General features: G+C 37.8%; 4 protein-coding genes across 13 annotated transcripts; 3 read left to right on the top strand and 1 right to left on the bottom strand.

The window, feature by feature from the left end:
• Window positions 1-1,960: 1,960 nt before the first annotated feature.
• Window positions 1,961-5,057, top strand: LOC103442997 (SNF1-related protein kinase regulatory subunit beta-2-like). Of its 4 annotated transcripts, none has more exons than XM_008381779.4 (5): window positions 1,961-2,239; window positions 2,446-2,576; window positions 3,358-3,518; window positions 3,613-3,775; window positions 4,573-5,057. In XM_008381779.4, the coding sequence occupies exons 1-5, from the start codon at window positions 2,236-2,238 to the stop codon at window positions 4,903-4,905; spliced, it is 792 nt and encodes a 263-aa protein (XP_008380001.3). In that variant the 5' UTR covers window positions 1,961-2,235; the 3' UTR covers window positions 4,906-5,057. The 4 variants fall into 4 exon arrangements, with proteins under 4 accessions (XP_008380001.3, XP_028963894.2, XP_070661375.1 ...); XM_029108061.2 differs by having other exon boundaries at window positions 2,073-2,239; window positions 2,413-2,576; XM_070805274.1 differs by having other exon boundaries at window positions 2,204-2,239; window positions 3,242-3,518.
• Window positions 5,058-5,359: 302 nt separating this feature from the next.
• LOC139187758 (uncharacterized) lies at window positions 5,360-7,442 on the bottom strand. Its single transcript, XM_070804339.1, has 4 exons — window positions 7,374-7,442; window positions 5,869-5,914; window positions 5,694-5,766; window positions 5,360-5,566 (listed from the first exon to the last, which is right to left on the bottom strand). Exons 1-4 carry the CDS (start codon window positions 7,440-7,442, stop codon window positions 5,422-5,424), a joined length of 333 nt encoding a protein of 110 aa, XP_070660440.1. The 3' UTR covers window positions 5,360-5,421.
• LOC103442995 (alpha-1,6-mannosyl-glycoprotein 2-beta-N-acetylglucosaminyltransferase) lies at window positions 7,337-9,472 on the top strand. Its single transcript, XM_008381778.4, has one exon. It carries the CDS (start codon window positions 8,062-8,064, stop codon window positions 9,343-9,345), a length of 1,284 nt encoding a protein of 427 aa, XP_008380000.3. The 5' UTR covers window positions 7,337-8,061; the 3' UTR covers window positions 9,346-9,472.
• An 883-nt stretch (window positions 9,473-10,355) lies between these two features.
• LOC103442994 (phytochrome C) lies at window positions 10,356-16,634 on the top strand. Of its 7 annotated transcripts, none has more exons than XM_008381775.3 (6): window positions 10,356-10,931; window positions 11,307-11,428; window positions 11,521-13,679; window positions 14,456-15,272; window positions 15,491-15,787; window positions 15,880-16,634. In XM_008381775.3, the coding sequence occupies exons 3-6, from the start codon at window positions 11,618-11,620 to the stop codon at window positions 16,088-16,090; spliced, it is 3,387 nt and encodes a 1,128-aa protein (XP_008379997.3). In that variant the 5' UTR covers window positions 10,356-10,931; window positions 11,307-11,428; window positions 11,521-11,617; the 3' UTR covers window positions 16,091-16,634. The 7 variants fall into 7 exon arrangements, with proteins under 7 accessions (XP_008379997.3, XP_008379999.3, XP_017190004.3 ...); XM_008381777.3 differs by having other exon boundaries at window positions 10,690-10,931; window positions 11,307-11,420; XM_070804649.1 differs by having other exon boundaries at window positions 10,857-11,123; window positions 11,211-11,420.
• The last annotated feature ends 442 nt before the right edge of the window (window positions 16,635-17,076 follow it).

The raw sequence follows: 17,076 nt of genomic DNA, 5'->3' as shown, positions 1-17,076 counted from the left end.
ACAAGACAAGGGAGTTAAAACTCGAAGATAATTTTTTTTGCTGTGATTGGGAGGTACATAAAGGTTTAGACTTGGCTTTAATTTGTTAAGTAAAGATTTTCTGTTTGATTATGTTTAGTTCTTTCTTGTGAATTTTGATTATGTTTTCTTAAAATGTAAGGTCAAAATGCTTTCAAAAGGTACTTACAAATATTGGAAAACTCAAGTTGTTATTAGCATTTTAAAAACTTTTGTGTAGTGAAAAACATGGATGAAGAAAGAGTGCATGACAATTTTTTTTTTTCCTAGATAATATTCTACTTTAATTGATGGGGATTCAAAGTAAGACACGTTCATTTAAAAGTTGAGAGAAATATGCACACCAAGAACCATAGGAATGCATGAAAAATAATTTGAAAAGTCTATCGGAGACCCTATAGAAGTCTATGGGACCCCATAGTGTACACCAATGTGCTCGACAAAATGCTTCACTCGACATTTCTAGATAGCCATAATCGGTGTATATTGAGGGCAATTGATAGGCCTCAGTAGGGATTCTAAACAAATAGCATCATGCCTCAGTAAGGTTCCTAGGCATAAATTAATATATATATGTCAACAAAGGTCGACAGATGCCAGCTGGAATTTTAGCAACACCCGGCAAGTGTTAGCAAAATGCGGTAGATTTCGAGATAAATCTGTATGGTTTTCGCTTGGTGCTTAACAAAATGCCTCAACGAAGTTAAGTGTACCGTCCTCAGTCATGGTTTTAGCAATTTTCCGGCCGAATCAAGGCTTCGAGTCCGAAGTACCCATAGCATGTTGAGATGAGTCACTCCTATGTAAGCTAGAAATCGGGGAATCCAGCACGAATCAATGCTGGTAACAGTTCAACGATGATTTTTTTTTTAAATGCTCATAAATAAGAGAAATTAGAATTAAATGCCTCATTTTAGACTTTTCTAGATTAAACCTTTGTTACTTTTTAATTTTTTATTAAAATGCTTTCACTTTTGATTAACCCTAGCTATATTCTCTCTTTGAATTCATTTAAAATTAGTTTCTATGTCAAAAATTTCGTCAATAATATTATATTTTTATGGAAACTCATCCATTTCTCAACTTAAGGATTCAACTATATCTACTGAGAGTTGAGATAAATTCACAGAATTTAATAACCAGATATATCTAAAGTATATAAGAAATTTCAATATTTCTAAATTATTTGTAAATTTGTTTTATACATAAATTTTCTATAACGTTTTTCTTAACTACGGTAACTATTGTGGTTAATGGTTATTTCTTATTCTTTATCTTCAAATTGAAACGTACTAACTACCAACACAATTTATTTTCAAATTGAAACATACCTAGCAAAATTGAAACGTATTCACACCAAGTTAAAATGTATCCTTGCTGAATTGAAACATACCCATGCCGAATTGAAATGTACACATATTTGACTTCAAAACATACATATATTTATTTATTTTTTATCATCAACACACCGGTGTTTGACTAATGACGATTTTATTGCAACTAAAAGTGTAAAACTTAGGATATTACTATTCACACACTCAATTTTACCTTTCACACACTCTTGTTAATTTTTTATCATTTATCTTTTTCAATTCATACGACCCGACGACAGATAATTAATAGAAGTGTGAGAAATAAAAATTAGTGCGTTGATAACACTACTCAATTAAAAATAAAGTTATACGGCACATTAAATAGTGTGGCAATTGTTCAGAAAATAGAGTCTTTTTCTATAACTTAAACTGTTCCTCATTTAAAGGAAGCAGTTCAATCTAAAACTACAAACACATGGATGTTTAGTCAAAAGAATGAGAAGGGTGACCCCATAAGCATTAATCAAGAGTGTTATTCCAGAAGTGGGCTCACGCTAAACCCTAATATCAAAATCAAACAGCTGACACACCATAGACGGCACAACACAACACAACAAGGCAAAGTTTTCTGCTTTTTTAAAACAAAAAAGAAGTTCTCCACCGTTGGATCTTCCAAACTCATTGGAGAATCAAATTCACTCGTCCTTGTCCACTGTTTGCCTTTCCAACAATCAGAGCCAGTGATTTGAGAGAGAGAGAGAGAGAGAGAGAAGAACAGAGCATCTTGTGCTGTCCATTCCATTAGACATCAAGAAAAGAAACCTTCAGAAAAAATGCAAACTTTGCTTGAGTTTCTGTCAACTCCTGATTCGGTTTCTTGTGTGTTTGCAACCTGTTTTAAAAAATGGGTAAGTCACCAAACTCAAGTCAGTCACTTGGGTTTCTTTTCTTTTTGCTTTTTCTGTTTCTGGGTTTGTTGGTTCTTAACTTCTTATTCCTTTTTTGCTTTTCCAAGCTGCATCAAAGAATATAGGATTTTTTTTTTCTTTCTGATTTATGGTCTGTTCTTTCCTTTGAACAGATGAAAACTGAACTGGGTTTCCTTTGTTTTCAGTAATGGGGAATGCCAGTGGTAGCAGAGATGGTGGAGAAGGCCCTTCTCGAGTTAACAACTTTGAAGAGTACAGTGATGGATATGTAGAAGAATCCATGGCTCAGACTCCATCGCTTTTCTTCACTTCCCAAGTGAGTTCTTTTATGTTTTTCAATATTTGAAGAATTTCATGTGTGCGTGCTTTTGCTTTTTTGGCTCAGACTCCATCACTCTTCTTTTGCTTTTTTCGGTTTATCGAGTCGCACATTTGATATATTCAACCCAAAGGCTAGAAAAACTGCAAGGAGGAGTGCAGAGAAAAGAAGAGTGCGGAAATCACTAATCTTTCTTTTACTGTTTGATCTTTTGACAATTACTAGGTAGATTTTTCAAGTTAAAGAAGCAATGGACTAAGAATATTTGTAAAAAAACAAGTAGGATTTGACATTTCATTTCACCTTAATCTAGCCACTAGTTGTTTGATCAATGTCTAAATGAAATGCACTTATGGGTGTAAATTATTTATTTATTGACTCTATTTAGGATAAGTTGGAATTTATTCACCTGTGATATCTGGTTCAAGAAGGGGTGTGCTATCCACACACCCCTTTTTACTTCTCCCACACCCCTTGTTAATTTCTGTCATTTGATCTTCTTCACTTCATCCGACACCGAAAATTAAAAGGGTGTGAAAAAAGTAAAAAATGGTGTGTGGATATCACATCCCTTCAAGAAAATGTCTCCTTCTGCTAAAGTTCAATATCTCTATTTTTTTCCAAATAGAAAAATAATTGCAAGTGAATTTGTTCCATTTCAGATACTTGTCTTTCCACTAGTATTTACTGTGTTGTATAAAGGCGAACAAAGTTTTCCCTGCATAAAACACACATGAACACAGGGATGGAGCTCTCTAAATATTATCTGCATTTGCAGTATCCTGGGGAACCTTTACCAAGACCTGCCGAGGCATTACCGCAACATACAGTATTTAATCGTAATGTACACGATGAGAAATTGATGCGGGCGAAGATCTCATGGAATCACGGTGGCAGGCAAGTTGCTATCACAGGATCATGGGACAATTGGGAGACCAGGTACTAAATTGTATAGCAGTTTCATCCTTAAATTTCCAAACTTTGTTTTCTGTTTTTAGCATCATTATGCATAACTTTTATGTCCTTATATCAGGGAGCTCTTGCAGAGTATAGGCAATGATTTCTTTATCGTAAAGTTGCTTCCATCAGGTCTCTACCAATACCGATTCATTGTTGACGGGTGTTTGATGTGTGCTCCAGACTTGCCGTGGGTTTATGATAATTCTGGGAGTGCGTATAATATCTTGGACTTGCAGGTAATGTTATGACTTGTAATGTGAATGGTTTCTGGTCTACAAATGATCAAACTGTTATGTCCTTGTACTAGGCCTCTTGCTCACCGCCCTTGTTTTCTTTACCTGTACAGTTTTACCTTTCACTTAGGATAAATACCAAAGTTTTTAGGGATGAAGTCTTAGTTTATTTGAGTGGAGATCAGCAGTCTTAGGAGCAAAGAAACAGCTTTTTGATCATTTTACAATTTCGTACCAGTGAGAACTACACTGTAAACTATAAAACATTGTACTCGTTCAGACCATTCAATTCACCTTAACTCACTCTCTCTTGCACTGAACACCTAACGCAAGATTACCTACTCTGATTCTCAGAATTTTAGTGGTCAGAACTTCTACGCTTCTAGAAAGCAAAATGAATCTTCTGTATCACCGTGTTGGGATTTCTACTTGCTTTTACTTGCACCGCAGGATGACGTTATGAATATTCACCGAACCCCTTATGATCCTAGCCTATATCTGGACCCCAAATTTTACCAAAAGATAATATGCACATAATTTCCCGATCATATGTGGCACGTCCATTTTCTTAGGACTTGTCAGTCCATTGTCAATCCGCCTTGCTGATAACATTTCTTCTGCACTAGCAGATGAAATTCAATTTTTTTTCCTACCCTTGCACTCTCTAGGAGTATCACTTTACATACTTCATTCTATCATAGATCAGTTGGATTATAGAAATTGAGGAAGTCTTCATAAGTGCTTTTTTCTAAAGCTCTTTTCATGGCTAAGTGATTTCACTCCTAAAATGCTCTACACAGGAATGTATTTCAGAATTGCCTCAGCATCTGGAAAAGTTCGAACCTCCTCCATCTCCACCTTCAAGCTACGACAACAGACTCTTAAGCGAAGATGATTTCAGTAAACCTCCGCTGGAAGTACCCCCACAACTACAAGAATCATTTCTAAACAAGCCATCATCCTCCAACAACGGTGACCAGTCATCACCAATGCCTCGTCCTTCACAATTGAACCATTTGCACATACAGAACCAAATTGGCGGCGAGTTTTTTGCACTCAGCGCTACACGTAGGTTTCATACAAAATTTGTCACAACGGTGTTATACAAGCCATTGAGAAGAACAAATCAGTAATTTTTTGTTTCTTTATTTTGTGAGGAGAAAATATTTCATAGATGTAATATTGTTTAGAAGATTGCTGTGACTTACTAGGGTTGAGAAACAGTTCATGTAACCCATGAAATTTGGACGGTTTGCCAAAATGTAATGGAAGTGTTCGTTTTGTATTATAATGTGCAACTTTTAACAATTTATGCATAATCGCGACTCGATGTTTAGTTTCTATATCCTTCAACTGGACCGCGCGTCGCTGCCAAATATATATATAAAACTGCAAGTGTATTTCCCATTTACCAGCCAAGAACAGTAACAAAAGTACTCAACTGAGTCTTTGATTAATATATACCAAACAAATTGGTGAAAAAGGCCAGTGCTCGTAGAATTTAATGCTACGTAGCATGAAAGTGGAACCCCCCAAAAAAAAAAAAAAAAAAAAAAAACTATGCATGCAAAACATTTGAGAACTCAAATGGTTTAAAAACTCGTGTGCTGATTGCTGCTCCTCAGGCTGCAGTTGATCGCAATCGGTTATCATCGAACTGGTACCTTAATCCAGCCATTAGCAAAACCAATGGCTAAGATTACAAAAGGGGTTGACATGCCAAATATGATGATATATGGAAGGGGGGTCATCATGGGATTTTCACCTTCCCTTTCTCCTGCTGTTTGCCAGTACCTGCAAAATTGCATACAGTCAATTCCTCTTAGTTTTCTTTATATAGGCAATATTGGGAGATGGGAGATTTGAACTCAGAGCCTCGGGTGCAAGGTGAATGTTAACTGATGAAGAGTGGAAAACTTACTGCTCTGGTTCTTGTTCTCTAGTTATGAACTTTTTCTTCCCTGATCCCTTATTGACTTCTCCATCTCCACCACCTAACACCATTGAGAAAAACTTCAAAACTTTATGAAGTTGGATTAATTTATATTTCAATGTAAGTAAAATAAATGTGTGTGAGAGAGAGAGTATTTTCTTACCTAAATCTGCATGAATCTTGATACTGTGCGGCCTCCTCTTGTGTGTCTAACCCCCCCCCCCCTCCTTCCATATATATATACACACACACGACCAACGTGCCCCAAGTCTCAACTTCAAGTGACCCATTTACACACAATAATTTCTCCTCACGAAGACTCATTTGAGACTACTTTTATGGAAAGCATTGCTCATTAGTAATTAGAACTGTTTCTTTTTTTTTAAAACATGTTGAAATCTTTATAACAAATGCAAGTGCTACGTGAAAAAGCACTTTAAAGTATTTTCCAAATAGTCATTTGTCATGTGTTTATCTAGAAAGTGATTTTATGGCCTCAAAGCACTTTTAAGTTTTTTCTACCAATTATAATCAAAAGCGTTTTAAACCTTCTATAATACACAAACAAACACTAAAAGTAGTTCAAATAAACCATAAATTGCAATCATGTATATGCATGTATGAAGATAAAGTTGGAAACTTTGAACTCCAATAACCATAAAATTGCACTCGTTTAAATACATGTATGAAAGTAAACTTGGTGCTTTAGTGTGGTAACTTGTTTTTTCATTACTTCTTTGAGAAAATTAGAGCAATAGTATCTGATCTTCCACTCAATTGTATTCAACTTACTAAAAATTCGTTTGGAAATACTTTTAAAATGACTAAAAACGTTTTTAGATAAAATGTTTTTAGGTTCCAAAAGAACTTGAAGATCGAACACACCCTACTATTTTTGAGATACTTTTAAGAACTTGTAGTATCTCACCTACGACAGAAAAAAAGGAAAACGCCCTACTCTTTCTTGCTCGGGGTGGTCGCACTCGAGAACTTCCCTTGATGCCTGTCCTGTAGGGGTTCGAGGAGATCGAACACGCCTAACTTTCTTTGCTTTGGGCAGGACGGATCTTCTTTCTACCCTTTCGAACTGGGTGGAGGTACGCCTTGATAGTCATGCAACGCATGGACTTCTTCCACCGATTAGCCCTTTATTCCTTTGCCCACACTTTTACACATCCTATGTGCTTATTGCAAAAAGCACTTCAAATGTTTTTCAAGATTCACTTGCATTTTTGCTAAAGATTAATACAAAAAATATTTTCACTAAAAACGCTTTCAACGATTTTAAAAACATTTCTAAATGAATTCCAATTATAACATTTAACCCAAAAAGAAAAAACAAAAAAATACTTTACCAATTCTACCAAGTTGACACAGCCATGACCTAACAATTGCACCCATAATTAATACTCATTACTCATTAGTCATAAATTTGACTGGACCAAACCTACAACCCAATTGCAATATAGGTCCCATACCCATTTACCAAATAATTCGTATCCTCTTTGTGAGGATTCCAGAGATCCATGAATCATGTTCATTTATTTAAAATTAAACACAAATAACATTTGATAAAAATTGACCACACGATGCACGATGAACGGATACGATTCATGAATTTTCAGAATCTTTTCCAAAAAGGATCCGGAGAGGATCCCGTTGGTTTACCAAATTGTTGCGCAGTTTGCAGTCAAAGCAGTCCCTTGAAGTTTCCGGCTTTTGGTTGCGACCCGGCATCTCCCTACCCCATAAAACCATACAGACCAGTTCTCCACTTTTCAAAGCCAAATGTCTTCCTTTTATTATTTGGAAATTTCCTTTCCGGTCCCCTCTCCCTTCTGTTTCTTCAAGTCGTCATTCAACTGACAAATCAAAGCCATCGATACCATAGACATTTCAACCTCTGCAATCAATCTTGCTGCTCAAAGATTCCAATTTTCGGATGTGGGTTTCGTGATTTGATTCTTGCTTTCCAAGTTTTGATTTGTTCTACCAAATTTTAGTTGCAGCAGAAGGAAGCTCGGAGGTGCAGGAACTGGAAGTCGGATTTCACTCCCATGGCTGCAATTAGATCAAGTTTTGGCTGATTTGATCTGCGCACGCACAGATTGTTTTCGAGGTTTTTGACTCCTACCCTTTTGCTTGTTCCGTCTGTTCTCAAATGGGTTGGTGTTGTTTTGAAGTTTAAAGACTTGGTTGCTCTTGTTTGCGAGAATTAAAGACTTGGTTCTTTAGTTGCAAGTATTTGGCTTTCCCCTTTTTTGCATATCTGGTTTCTGAAGTCTGCGAAGATATGAATATCGTGTCTGTAACTGTTATGTGAACTGTGTTTGTTGCCATATCTGGTGTTGATTCTATGGCTATTATCAAGAAACAGCGTCTGAAGGACAAAGCGGCTTTTCGCCGTTTCTTGCCAGTGGTTTCGATTACATTGTTAGGGGTTTTCCTGCTGATGTTCCTCCTGAGATTTAATTCGAGTTCAAATTTTGTCACACCGCCTTCGGATGATTTTGATGAAGTATCAATAAGGAGTGGTAGTCGTTCACATGTTCGACAAATACTTAGCCTCCCTAAGCAGACTGAATTGTCAGTTCAGTTGGAAAGGAGAAATCAGATGCCCCCTAGGAACTTAGATCTCTATCCAAGTCTAGCCAAGGATCATATAACTATAGTTCTTTATGTGCACAACCGGCCGCAGTATCTCAAAGTAGCTGTTGATAGTCTGTCTCGGGTTGTAGGTATAAATGAAACTTTACTAATAGTTAGTCATGATGGATTCTTTGAAGAAATGAACAAGGTTGTGGAAGGGATCAGATTTTGCCAGGTGAAACAGATATTTGCTCCTTACTCGCCCCACGTCTTTCCCAATAGTTTCCCAGGGGTATCATCTACAGACTGTAAGGGAAAGGATGATGCGAAAGCGAAACACTGTAAGGGGACTCCTGATCAGTACGGAAACCACCGATCTCCAAAGATCGTGTCATTAAAGCATCATTGGTGGTGGATGATGAACACAGTGTGGGATGGATTGAAGGAGACCAAGGATCACAATGGTCATATTCTTTTCATAGAGGAGGACCATTATATATATCCCAATGCATATCGTAATTTGCAGATACTCACGGAATTGAAGCCTCATAAATGCCCTCATTGCTATGCTGCAAACTTAGCACCGTGTAATGTGAATGCAAAAGGAGAAGGTTGGGATAGTTTGATTGCAGAGAGAATGGGAAACGTGGGATATACATTTAACAGGACTGTTTGGAGGAAAATTCACAAGAAGTCTTCAGAATTTTGTTTCTTTGATGAATACAATTGGGATATAACAATGTGGGCAACAGTGTATCCCTCATTTGGTAATCCTGTTTTCACATTACGAGGGCCTCGGACTAGTGCAGTACACTTTGGTAAGTGTGGTTTGCACCAGGGACAGGGGGAGGCAAAAACATGTATTGACAACGGCATGGTGAACTTTGATGTGGAGGAGATAGATAAGGTTGCAAACATCAACTCGGACTGGGAAGTGCAAGTCTTTAAGAATCAGCCAGGGTACCAAGCCGGGTTCAAGGGTTGGGGAGGTTGGGGGGACAAGAGAGACCACCAATTGTGCTTGAGTTTTGCTCAGATGTATCATTCATAGATAGACATTACTTTTCAACGTCGTTTTTAACCATCTGTTGTAACTGGCAAGATCTGGATTTCGTTTTTGTTGCGTGATAGCCAATGGAATAAATAGCTGTGAGATGTTTTGTATTGCTCGATAAAAATCATAAGTTTCACTTTCTCTTCTTCCATTCTCTGCTAGGCTTATTACTTTATGGCATCTCACAAAGGAAGTATGGGTTCTCAAACATGTAATTATCTGGTAATGTGGTTGAGATTGTGTGGTGGTGTGTATTCTCAAACCAACGACACGAGAATCACTTGTGCGTCACCAGAGATATATCTCCGAGTCTCCATGTTTCTACGACACTCATGACTTGGCGAGTGCTATAAGAACAAGAGAACAAGTCATGTTACAAATAGGGTTTTGACAAAACAAAGATTTGTATCGTCAATTGAAAGAATGCTATGCTACAATTATGTTAAATGCTTTATCTAAGGAAATAATTTATGCACGCTCGTTTTTCCCTTCTGCACATCTTGTGTCAATAGGAAAATCACTTCCCTTTATTTAATATGAGGATTAAGAAACAAGCATTAGCTGAACATATTTGTACACTTCAATGAGTGGGAAACAAATAAAATTGATATAAGAAAGAACAGTCAACACCACTAATAATTCTTTAGCCCTTCCAATGGGGGACTTGACCTCGAGCTTCTTCCTTCCTCATTGGTTGACACGTGTCAAAACCATGTTCAATCGCCGTGTATTTGGGGCATAATTCAACTTTGCAAATTCGTAGCAAATTTGTGCTTGGTTTCCGGAGGGAAGGACGAGTGACCACAATTGTTGGAGTCCCCACAATCACATGTTTCACTTCACATGGATTTGTGAGATTTTCCCCATTTTTTCCTTTAGTTTGACATTTCGTTTTGATAAACGATAATGTTAGTTGGTTAAATTGTAATATGAAAAAAAGGGAGATCGAATCCACATCAGATTGTATAAATCTGCTCTTTATATAGCATATATGTTAACCTTTACGCATAAAATAATTAGTCTCCCTAACTTAATTGTGGAATGATACAAATAATAAAGCTTTCAGAAGCGGAAGTTCTTTATGCTGCTTTCCACTTGCAACAAGCATAGAAAAACAAATCCAATAAATCAAAGATGCAATGATGGCTTGGCGCACAGACTGTCACCAACTGCTAATTTGGCCCCATATCTCCATTATTTGCTAATTTGTATTGTAATCATGATTAACACAAAAGCCCATTCCCACTAAACCCACAACAACACAACTTGCTTAGAAGTTAATCACTTATTAAGCCGTAAAACGCAAGTCAAGTAAAAACTTTCGCAGTCAAAAAGTCCACCAGTTACTATTTTACCTAATCCCAACTAACAGGCAAAACTACAAGAAGAAGGAGAAGATAAACAGTAAAGAAATTCACCAAATATTACCAAAAAAATCTAGTACAAGTTAAAAGCACAAAAGCTGGAATCTTTTTGCGTATTTAATTTCTTTGTGAATCTCTCTCTCAAGGGTGAGTCCGGAGCCGCAGAACCCAGGTCGGTTTTCACGTGGCTGCCTGATCCGTGCCCTGTAAATTTTGATGGTCAGCGACACTCCATCCCTCCTTTCCCACTGTTTCATATATATATATATATATGCATATAAATGTTTTGGTTTTATATGTTATCTTGTTTTTTAGTATATTTATTGAATTCTGTGTGGTATTATATTATCTTGGTTTGGGGATTTGAAGTTTGTGGGGGAGAGAGAGGAATGTCAACTAGTGACTGTAAAGGTACAATTTTTTTTTCTGTTTTTAAACATTTTGAAGAAGCTAGAACAATTTGAAGCTGTTAAATTAATCTGGGTTCTGGTTTTTTAGTTTGTATGGAGGTTTTGTGAAGTGTATGCTAGCAACCCACTTTGGAGATGCTCTAGGGATCATGAGGATTGTGAATTATTGACCTTTTCTGTGTAGATTTTCTTGGAGTTACGGGAATCGGAAAAGTTTGATTGCTTTTTTTACTTTGAAATGGTGGTGGGTTTCTCTCCTTTCCACTTTCGTGAAGGTTTTCGGGTCCGGGAGATTCAAGTGAGTAGGTAATTTTGCTGTGGTTTTGGATTTTGTTTTCGGGGGTTTTGATAACTTCTTGATTGTTTTTGGGAGCTCATAGTTTGTTATTTCAATGTAGGGGTTGTTGAATTTTGGTTATGTGGTATTGAATTACTTGATTTTCGCGGCTGGGGTTGATTGAAATTAGCTCTACTTGGGGAAGAAATAAAGAACAAATGGAGGGTAGAGAGATGTCGTCGGCGTCTTTGAACAAGATGAATAGTTCTAGAAGCAGCTCTAGTCAATCAAAACCTGGGGTTCATTTATTTTCGCAGACGCCCGTTGATGCGAAGCTTGACATAGACTTTCGAGAATCTCAACAGTTTTTTGATTACTCTGCTTCAGTTGACTGCAATATCTCATCTTCCACTAGCAAAATCCCCTCCAGCACTGTATCTGCTTATCTCCGAAGCATGCAGCGAGGAAGCCTTATTCAACCATTTGGTTGCTTGATTGCTGTTGATGAGAAAAACTTCACTGTTCTTGCCTATAGTGAAAATGCCCCAGAAATGTTGGACTTGGCCCCTCATGCTGTTCCAAATATCGAGCAGCAAGAAGCTTTGACTTTTGGAGCGGATGTGCAGACACTCTTTCAGTCCTCAGGTGCTGCTGCATTGCACAAAGCAGCCCAGTTTGGGGAAGTTAATCTTCTCAACCCCATATTGGTGCATTCTAAGACCTCCGGTAAGCCCTTTTATGCAATTCTACATCGAGTTGACGTTGGTTTAGTAATAGATTTGGAACCAGTAAGTCCAGCTGATGTTCCAGTGACTGCTGCGGGAGCATTGAAATCTTATAAGCTTGCAGCCAAAGCAATCTCAAAATTGCAGTCCTTGCCAAGTGGGGATATATCATTGTTATGTGATGTTATAGTTAAGGAAGTTAGTGATTTGACGGGTTATGATCGCATAATGGTGTATAAATTTCATGAAGATGAACACGGGGAAGTTATCGCTGAGTGCCATCAACCTGACCTGGAACCTTATCTGGGTTTTCATTTCCCAGCCACGGATATACCTCATGCTTCTAGATTCTTATTTATGAGGAACAAGGTTAGGATGATATGTGATTGTTTAGCCCCTCCAGTTAAAGTAATCCAGGACAAGAAATTAGCTCAACCATTGAGTCTTTGTGGATCAACATTGAGATCTCCTCATGGTTGCCATGCACTGTATATGAAAAGTATGTCTTCCATTGCATCTCTTGTGATGTCTGTTACAATCAACGACGATGTTGATGAGATGGACAGTGATCAGCCGAAGGGAAGAAGAAAATTATGGGGCTTAGTGGTTTGCCATCACACAAGCCCTAGATTTGTTCCATTCCCTTTAAGATATGCCTGTGAGTTCTTGATACAAGTTTTTGGTGTACAGATCAGCAAAGAAGTGGAGCTGGCTGCTCAGTCGAGGGAGAAACATATATTAAAAATACAGACTCTGCTCTGTGACATGCTTATGAGGGATTCCCCTGTAGGGATTGTTACTCAATCGCCTAATGTGATGGACCTTGTTAAGTGTGATGGAGCTGCATTATATTACAGGAAGAAATTATGGTTGCTTGGCGTTACCCCGACAGAAGCACAAATTGAGGATATTGCTGAATGGCTTCTCAAGTACCATAGTGGGAGCACAGGCTTAACTACTGATAGCCTTATGGAGGCTGGTTATCTAGGTGCTTCAGCCCTTGGCGATGAAGTTTGCGGAATGGCTGCTATTAAGATTACCTCAAAGGATTTCCTTTTTTGGTTTCGGTCCCACACCGCAAAGGAAATCAAATGGGGTGGAGCAAAACATGATCCTGATGACAAGGATGATGGAAGAAAAATGCATCCAAGGTCATCATTCAAGGCTTTCCTGGAGGTGGTTAAGCGACGAAGCGTGCCTTGGGAAGATATTGAAATGGATGTCATCCATTCTTTGCAGCTAATACTGAGAGGATCATTACCTGACGAGCCTGTGGATGATTCCAAAGTGATTGTGAAGGCTCCATCAGTTGATGATAGGATACAGAGAGTGGATGAACTGCGCATTGTCACAAATGAAATGGTTCGACTTATTGAGACAGCTGTAGTTCCCATTTTTGCTGTTGATGCCTCCGGTACTATAAATGGGTGGAATACAAAAGCATCTGAGCTAACAGGGTTAGCTGTTGAGCAAGCTATTGGTATGCCGTTAGTTGATATTGTTGGAGATGATTCAATTGAAGTGGTGAAGGACATGCTCTCATTCGCATTGCAAGGTGACCCTACTATTCATCCTTTGACAATATAAGGATACTAGATTACCTAGTATAAAAGATTTTAAAATCATCACAAACCTCCCTTTTTGTTCTTTTCTATTGCATTTTCTGGATTATTATATGATGATTTTTTCACTTTCCATATGTATATAGAAATAGAAAGAAATCCATCATCCATGTCACTCCTTTATAGGTATTTTACTTTGTAAATAGAAAAATTGACACTAGCTGCGGACTGATTTGCGATTATGTTTCTCTAGATGATACATAGACCACAATAGGTGACTCGGAGATGCTCATAAATCAGAATAGTCATTGGATGTTGCTTTACCTTAAGTGTCTTTTGTGATAAATTGAACATATTGTCAAATGGATAATGGTGAATGGTTGTATAATTAGCAATATGGTGTTCTAATTGTTAAGAGCATTTTTTTTCTGGGATGTCCCCTTTTGTATTCCTTCAAGCTTCTGACTTTGTGAATTTTCACAAAAGTCAAACCGGATGATTCCCTTGTTGCATAAGCTTTGGTTGTGTGTTCTGCATGGGTTGCTCCCTGACCCACACCACTCTTTACATTAATACCCTTTGTAAGTAGTAATTTGGTTTCACTCTTTACATAACCATTGCATACGAAGTTTATAAAATAAAGACGGATATGTAATAACTTAGTAGTGTGCTTTTCTTTTACCTTATATACATTTTCCCTCATACACTTCTTGGGTTCCTTCTCCTTTGTCTAATCTGCAATTTGTCTGACGTGGTTGTAAAATGGCAGGTGTGGAGAAGAAAAATGTTGAAATCAAACTGAAAACATTTGGCCATCAAGAAAGTAACAGTTTTGTAATCTTGGTGGTCAATTCATGTTGTAGCCGAGATATAAAGGAAGATGTAGTTGGGGTTTGCTTTGTAAGCCAAGATCTTACCAAAGAAAAACTGGGTATGGACAAGTATACCCGTTTGCTAGGTGATTACGTTGGGATTGTTCGAAGCCCATCTGCACTGATTCCTCCTATATTTATGACTGATGAGAATTTTCGTTGCTTGGAGTGGAATGACGCTATGCAAAAATTGTCTGGCTTGAGAAGGGAAGAAGCAGTTGATCGGATGCTCATTGGGGAAGTTTTCACTGTGAAAAATTTTGGTTGTCGTGTTAAGGGTCATGACACTTTAACCAAGCTTAGCATTCTACTAAATGGGGTAATAACAGGCGAGAATGTTAGTAAATTGCATTTTGGGTTTTACGATCAGCAGGGTAATTATGTTGAAGCATTACTTTCTGCCAACAAACGAATTGATGCATTGGGAAAGATAACTGGGGTTTTGTTCTTTTTACATGTGGCTAGTCCAGAGCTTATGTATGCTATGCAGATGCAGAGAGCATCAGAGCAGGCTGCAGCTGATAGTATTAAGAAACTGGCATACATTCGTCAAGAAATCAAAAAGCCTCTAAGTGGGATTATGCTTATGCATAATCTGATGGGGTCTTCTGATTTAAATGAAGAGCAGAAGCAGTTACTTAGGAAGAGAAGATTGTGTCAGGACCAATTGGCCAAGATTGTTGATGACACTGATCTCGAAAGTATCGAGGAATGGTATGTTGTTTTTTTTTTTTTTTTTTTTTTTCATTTTTCCAGATCAAGTTGTGACCCTATCAGTTTTCTTCCTTCAATATCAGATTTAGATTGTAGCGCCTACTTTTATATTTTGGAATGGCAATAAAAGAAACTTCGTAACTTGTTTTCATATTGATCCTGATTCATGAAGAAGAATAATCCCTTATCGTTTGCACTAATTTCAATTCTATTTGCAGCTACATGGAATTAAATTCTAGTGAATTTAACCTTGGGGAAACTGTGGAGGTTGTCATATATCAAGTTATGGTTTTGAGTCAGGAGCGGCAAGTGAAGGTCATCCATGACTCACCAGCCGAGGTGTCATCCATGCTCTTGTATGGAGACAATTTGAGGCTACAACAAATTCTGTCTGATTTCTTGACAAACACACTCCTTTTCACCCCTGCATCGGAAGGATTGTCCATTGGGCTCAGAGTAACCCCAAAGAAGGAACGTATAGGCATGAAAATGCACATTGTTCATCTTGAGTTCCGGTAAATCTCACTTCATATTGCTCATTATGGAACCCGCCATCTGACAGCCTAAATTAAGACTGCTAACTTCAGTTGTGTGGTTAACATTGCAGTATCACTCATCCAGCACCAGGAATTCCAGACGATCTAATTCAAGAGATGTTTCACAACAGCCATCGAGTCTCAAAGGAAGGGCTAGGCCTACAAATGAGCAAGAATCTGGTGAAGATCATGAACGGCACTGTATGTTATCAGAGAGAAGCAGAGAGAGCAGCCTTTATAATACTCATAGAATTTCCGCAGGTTCACCAGATTGGCAGATAAACCTTCTGGGCTATGTATATTACACACAGAGAGGCAACACTCCCACTTCAGTTGACTGACACTTAAACCGGCGTGGCATGTCCATAACTAAATGGCTGTATCAGTCAGCGTCGGGACCAACAATTATTCAGAGGCTGGAGGATACTAATTTTTCACTGGCAAGCTCGGTAAGCTGCAATATTAATTAGAGATTTTAGAGTAAGTAATAACGTTTTTGCTTCAAGGTCGACACCAAGATTTTTGAAGCAAATACAGACCAAGTTCAGCGGAAGACTTCCTGGGATCAATCTCTTTATTCATCTGCATCCTCATCATTCTTTATCAAAAGTTTTCGTGTTCCCGCTCTCTCTAGCCTGTATACAACATCAAGTCGAGATTTGGAGAGGGGTGGTTTCGGATATCTGAATAGGTCAGGTGAAGGCAGTTTGATGCTTGGAACTTATGTTAATTTAAAGTGTATATGCTAACCCTTTGTAAATGAGAGATTCTTGTGCTCTTTATGAAATTGAACCATGCAAATGTTGTCTACGTACTTCAAATTCAACCATGCTTTATGTTGTGGCCTGAAAGTTGGACACCATTTCGACATACTTGCACCAAGACATGAGCTTCTCCCACACAATGTTCGTGTCTTCGATCGGAACCCTTTTGTCTCCGGCAGCCACGAAGAAGTTCGTTACTTCCACACTGGCCTGAAATGAAGAAGTCAGTCAAATCATGAAAATCCGAAACTCGAAATCATGTCACTTTATTGTGTTTTTTACTGTACATCAATACTTAAAATATAAAAACTTGAAAAACGCTATCATAATTTGACGTAGCACCAATTTAAAAGTCTACTAAACCATCTAATTAGTCCAAGCTTCATAAGTTTTTGTTTTCAATCAAATCTCAACAATATCAACATTTGTAACATGAAATTTTATATTTCACAAAATTCAACATGAAATTTCAAAACTTCTTTTTGCTCTCTTATTTTGGGTGAC

Source organism: Malus domestica, chromosome 09, assembly GCF_042453785.1.
Source record: "Malus domestica chromosome 09, GDT2T_hap1".
Taxonomy (NCBI): Eukaryota; Viridiplantae; Streptophyta; class Magnoliopsida; order Rosales; family Rosaceae; genus Malus; species Malus domestica.
The sequence above is the reverse complement of the archived record's forward strand: the minus strand, read 5'-3'. Positions and strand labels throughout refer to the sequence as shown.

Excerpts from the sequence above, each read along its gene's own strand:
- LOC103442997 (XM_008381779.4), top strand. Across the intron at positions 2,577-3,357 it reads CGCTTTTCTTCACTTCCCAA|TATCCTGGGGAACCTTTACC; the intron begins GTGAGTTCTTTT and ends CTGCATTTGCAG. Across the intron at positions 3,776-4,572 it reads ATAATATCTTGGACTTGCAG|GAATGTATTTCAGAATTGCC; the intron begins GTAATGTTATGA and ends TGCTCTACACAG.
- LOC139187758 (XM_070804339.1), bottom strand. The coding sequence starts at position 7,442 with ATGCCGGGTCGCAACCAAAAGCCGGAAACTTCAAGGGACTGCTTTGAC. Across the intron at positions 5,767-5,868 it reads CAAGATTCATGCAGATTTAG|GTGGTGGAGATGGAGAAGTC; the intron begins GTAAGAAAATAC and ends CAATGGTGTTAG. Across the intron at positions 5,567-5,693 it reads AGAGAACAAGAACCAGAGCA|GTACTGGCAAACAGCAGGAG; the intron begins GTAAGTTTTCCA and ends GCAATTTTGCAG.
- LOC103442995 (XM_008381778.4), top strand. The coding sequence starts at position 8,062 with ATGGCTATTATCAAGAAACAGCGTCTGAAGGACAAAGCGGCTTTTCGC.
- LOC103442994 (XM_008381775.3), top strand. The coding sequence starts at position 11,618 with ATGGAGGGTAGAGAGATGTCGTCGGCGTCTTTGAACAAGATGAATAGT. Across the intron at positions 13,680-14,455 it reads GCTCTCATTCGCATTGCAAG|GTGTGGAGAAGAAAAATGTT; the intron begins GTGACCCTACTA and ends GTAAAATGGCAG. Across the intron at positions 15,788-15,879 it reads ATTGTTCATCTTGAGTTCCG|TATCACTCATCCAGCACCAG; the intron begins GTAAATCTCACT and ends TTAACATTGCAG.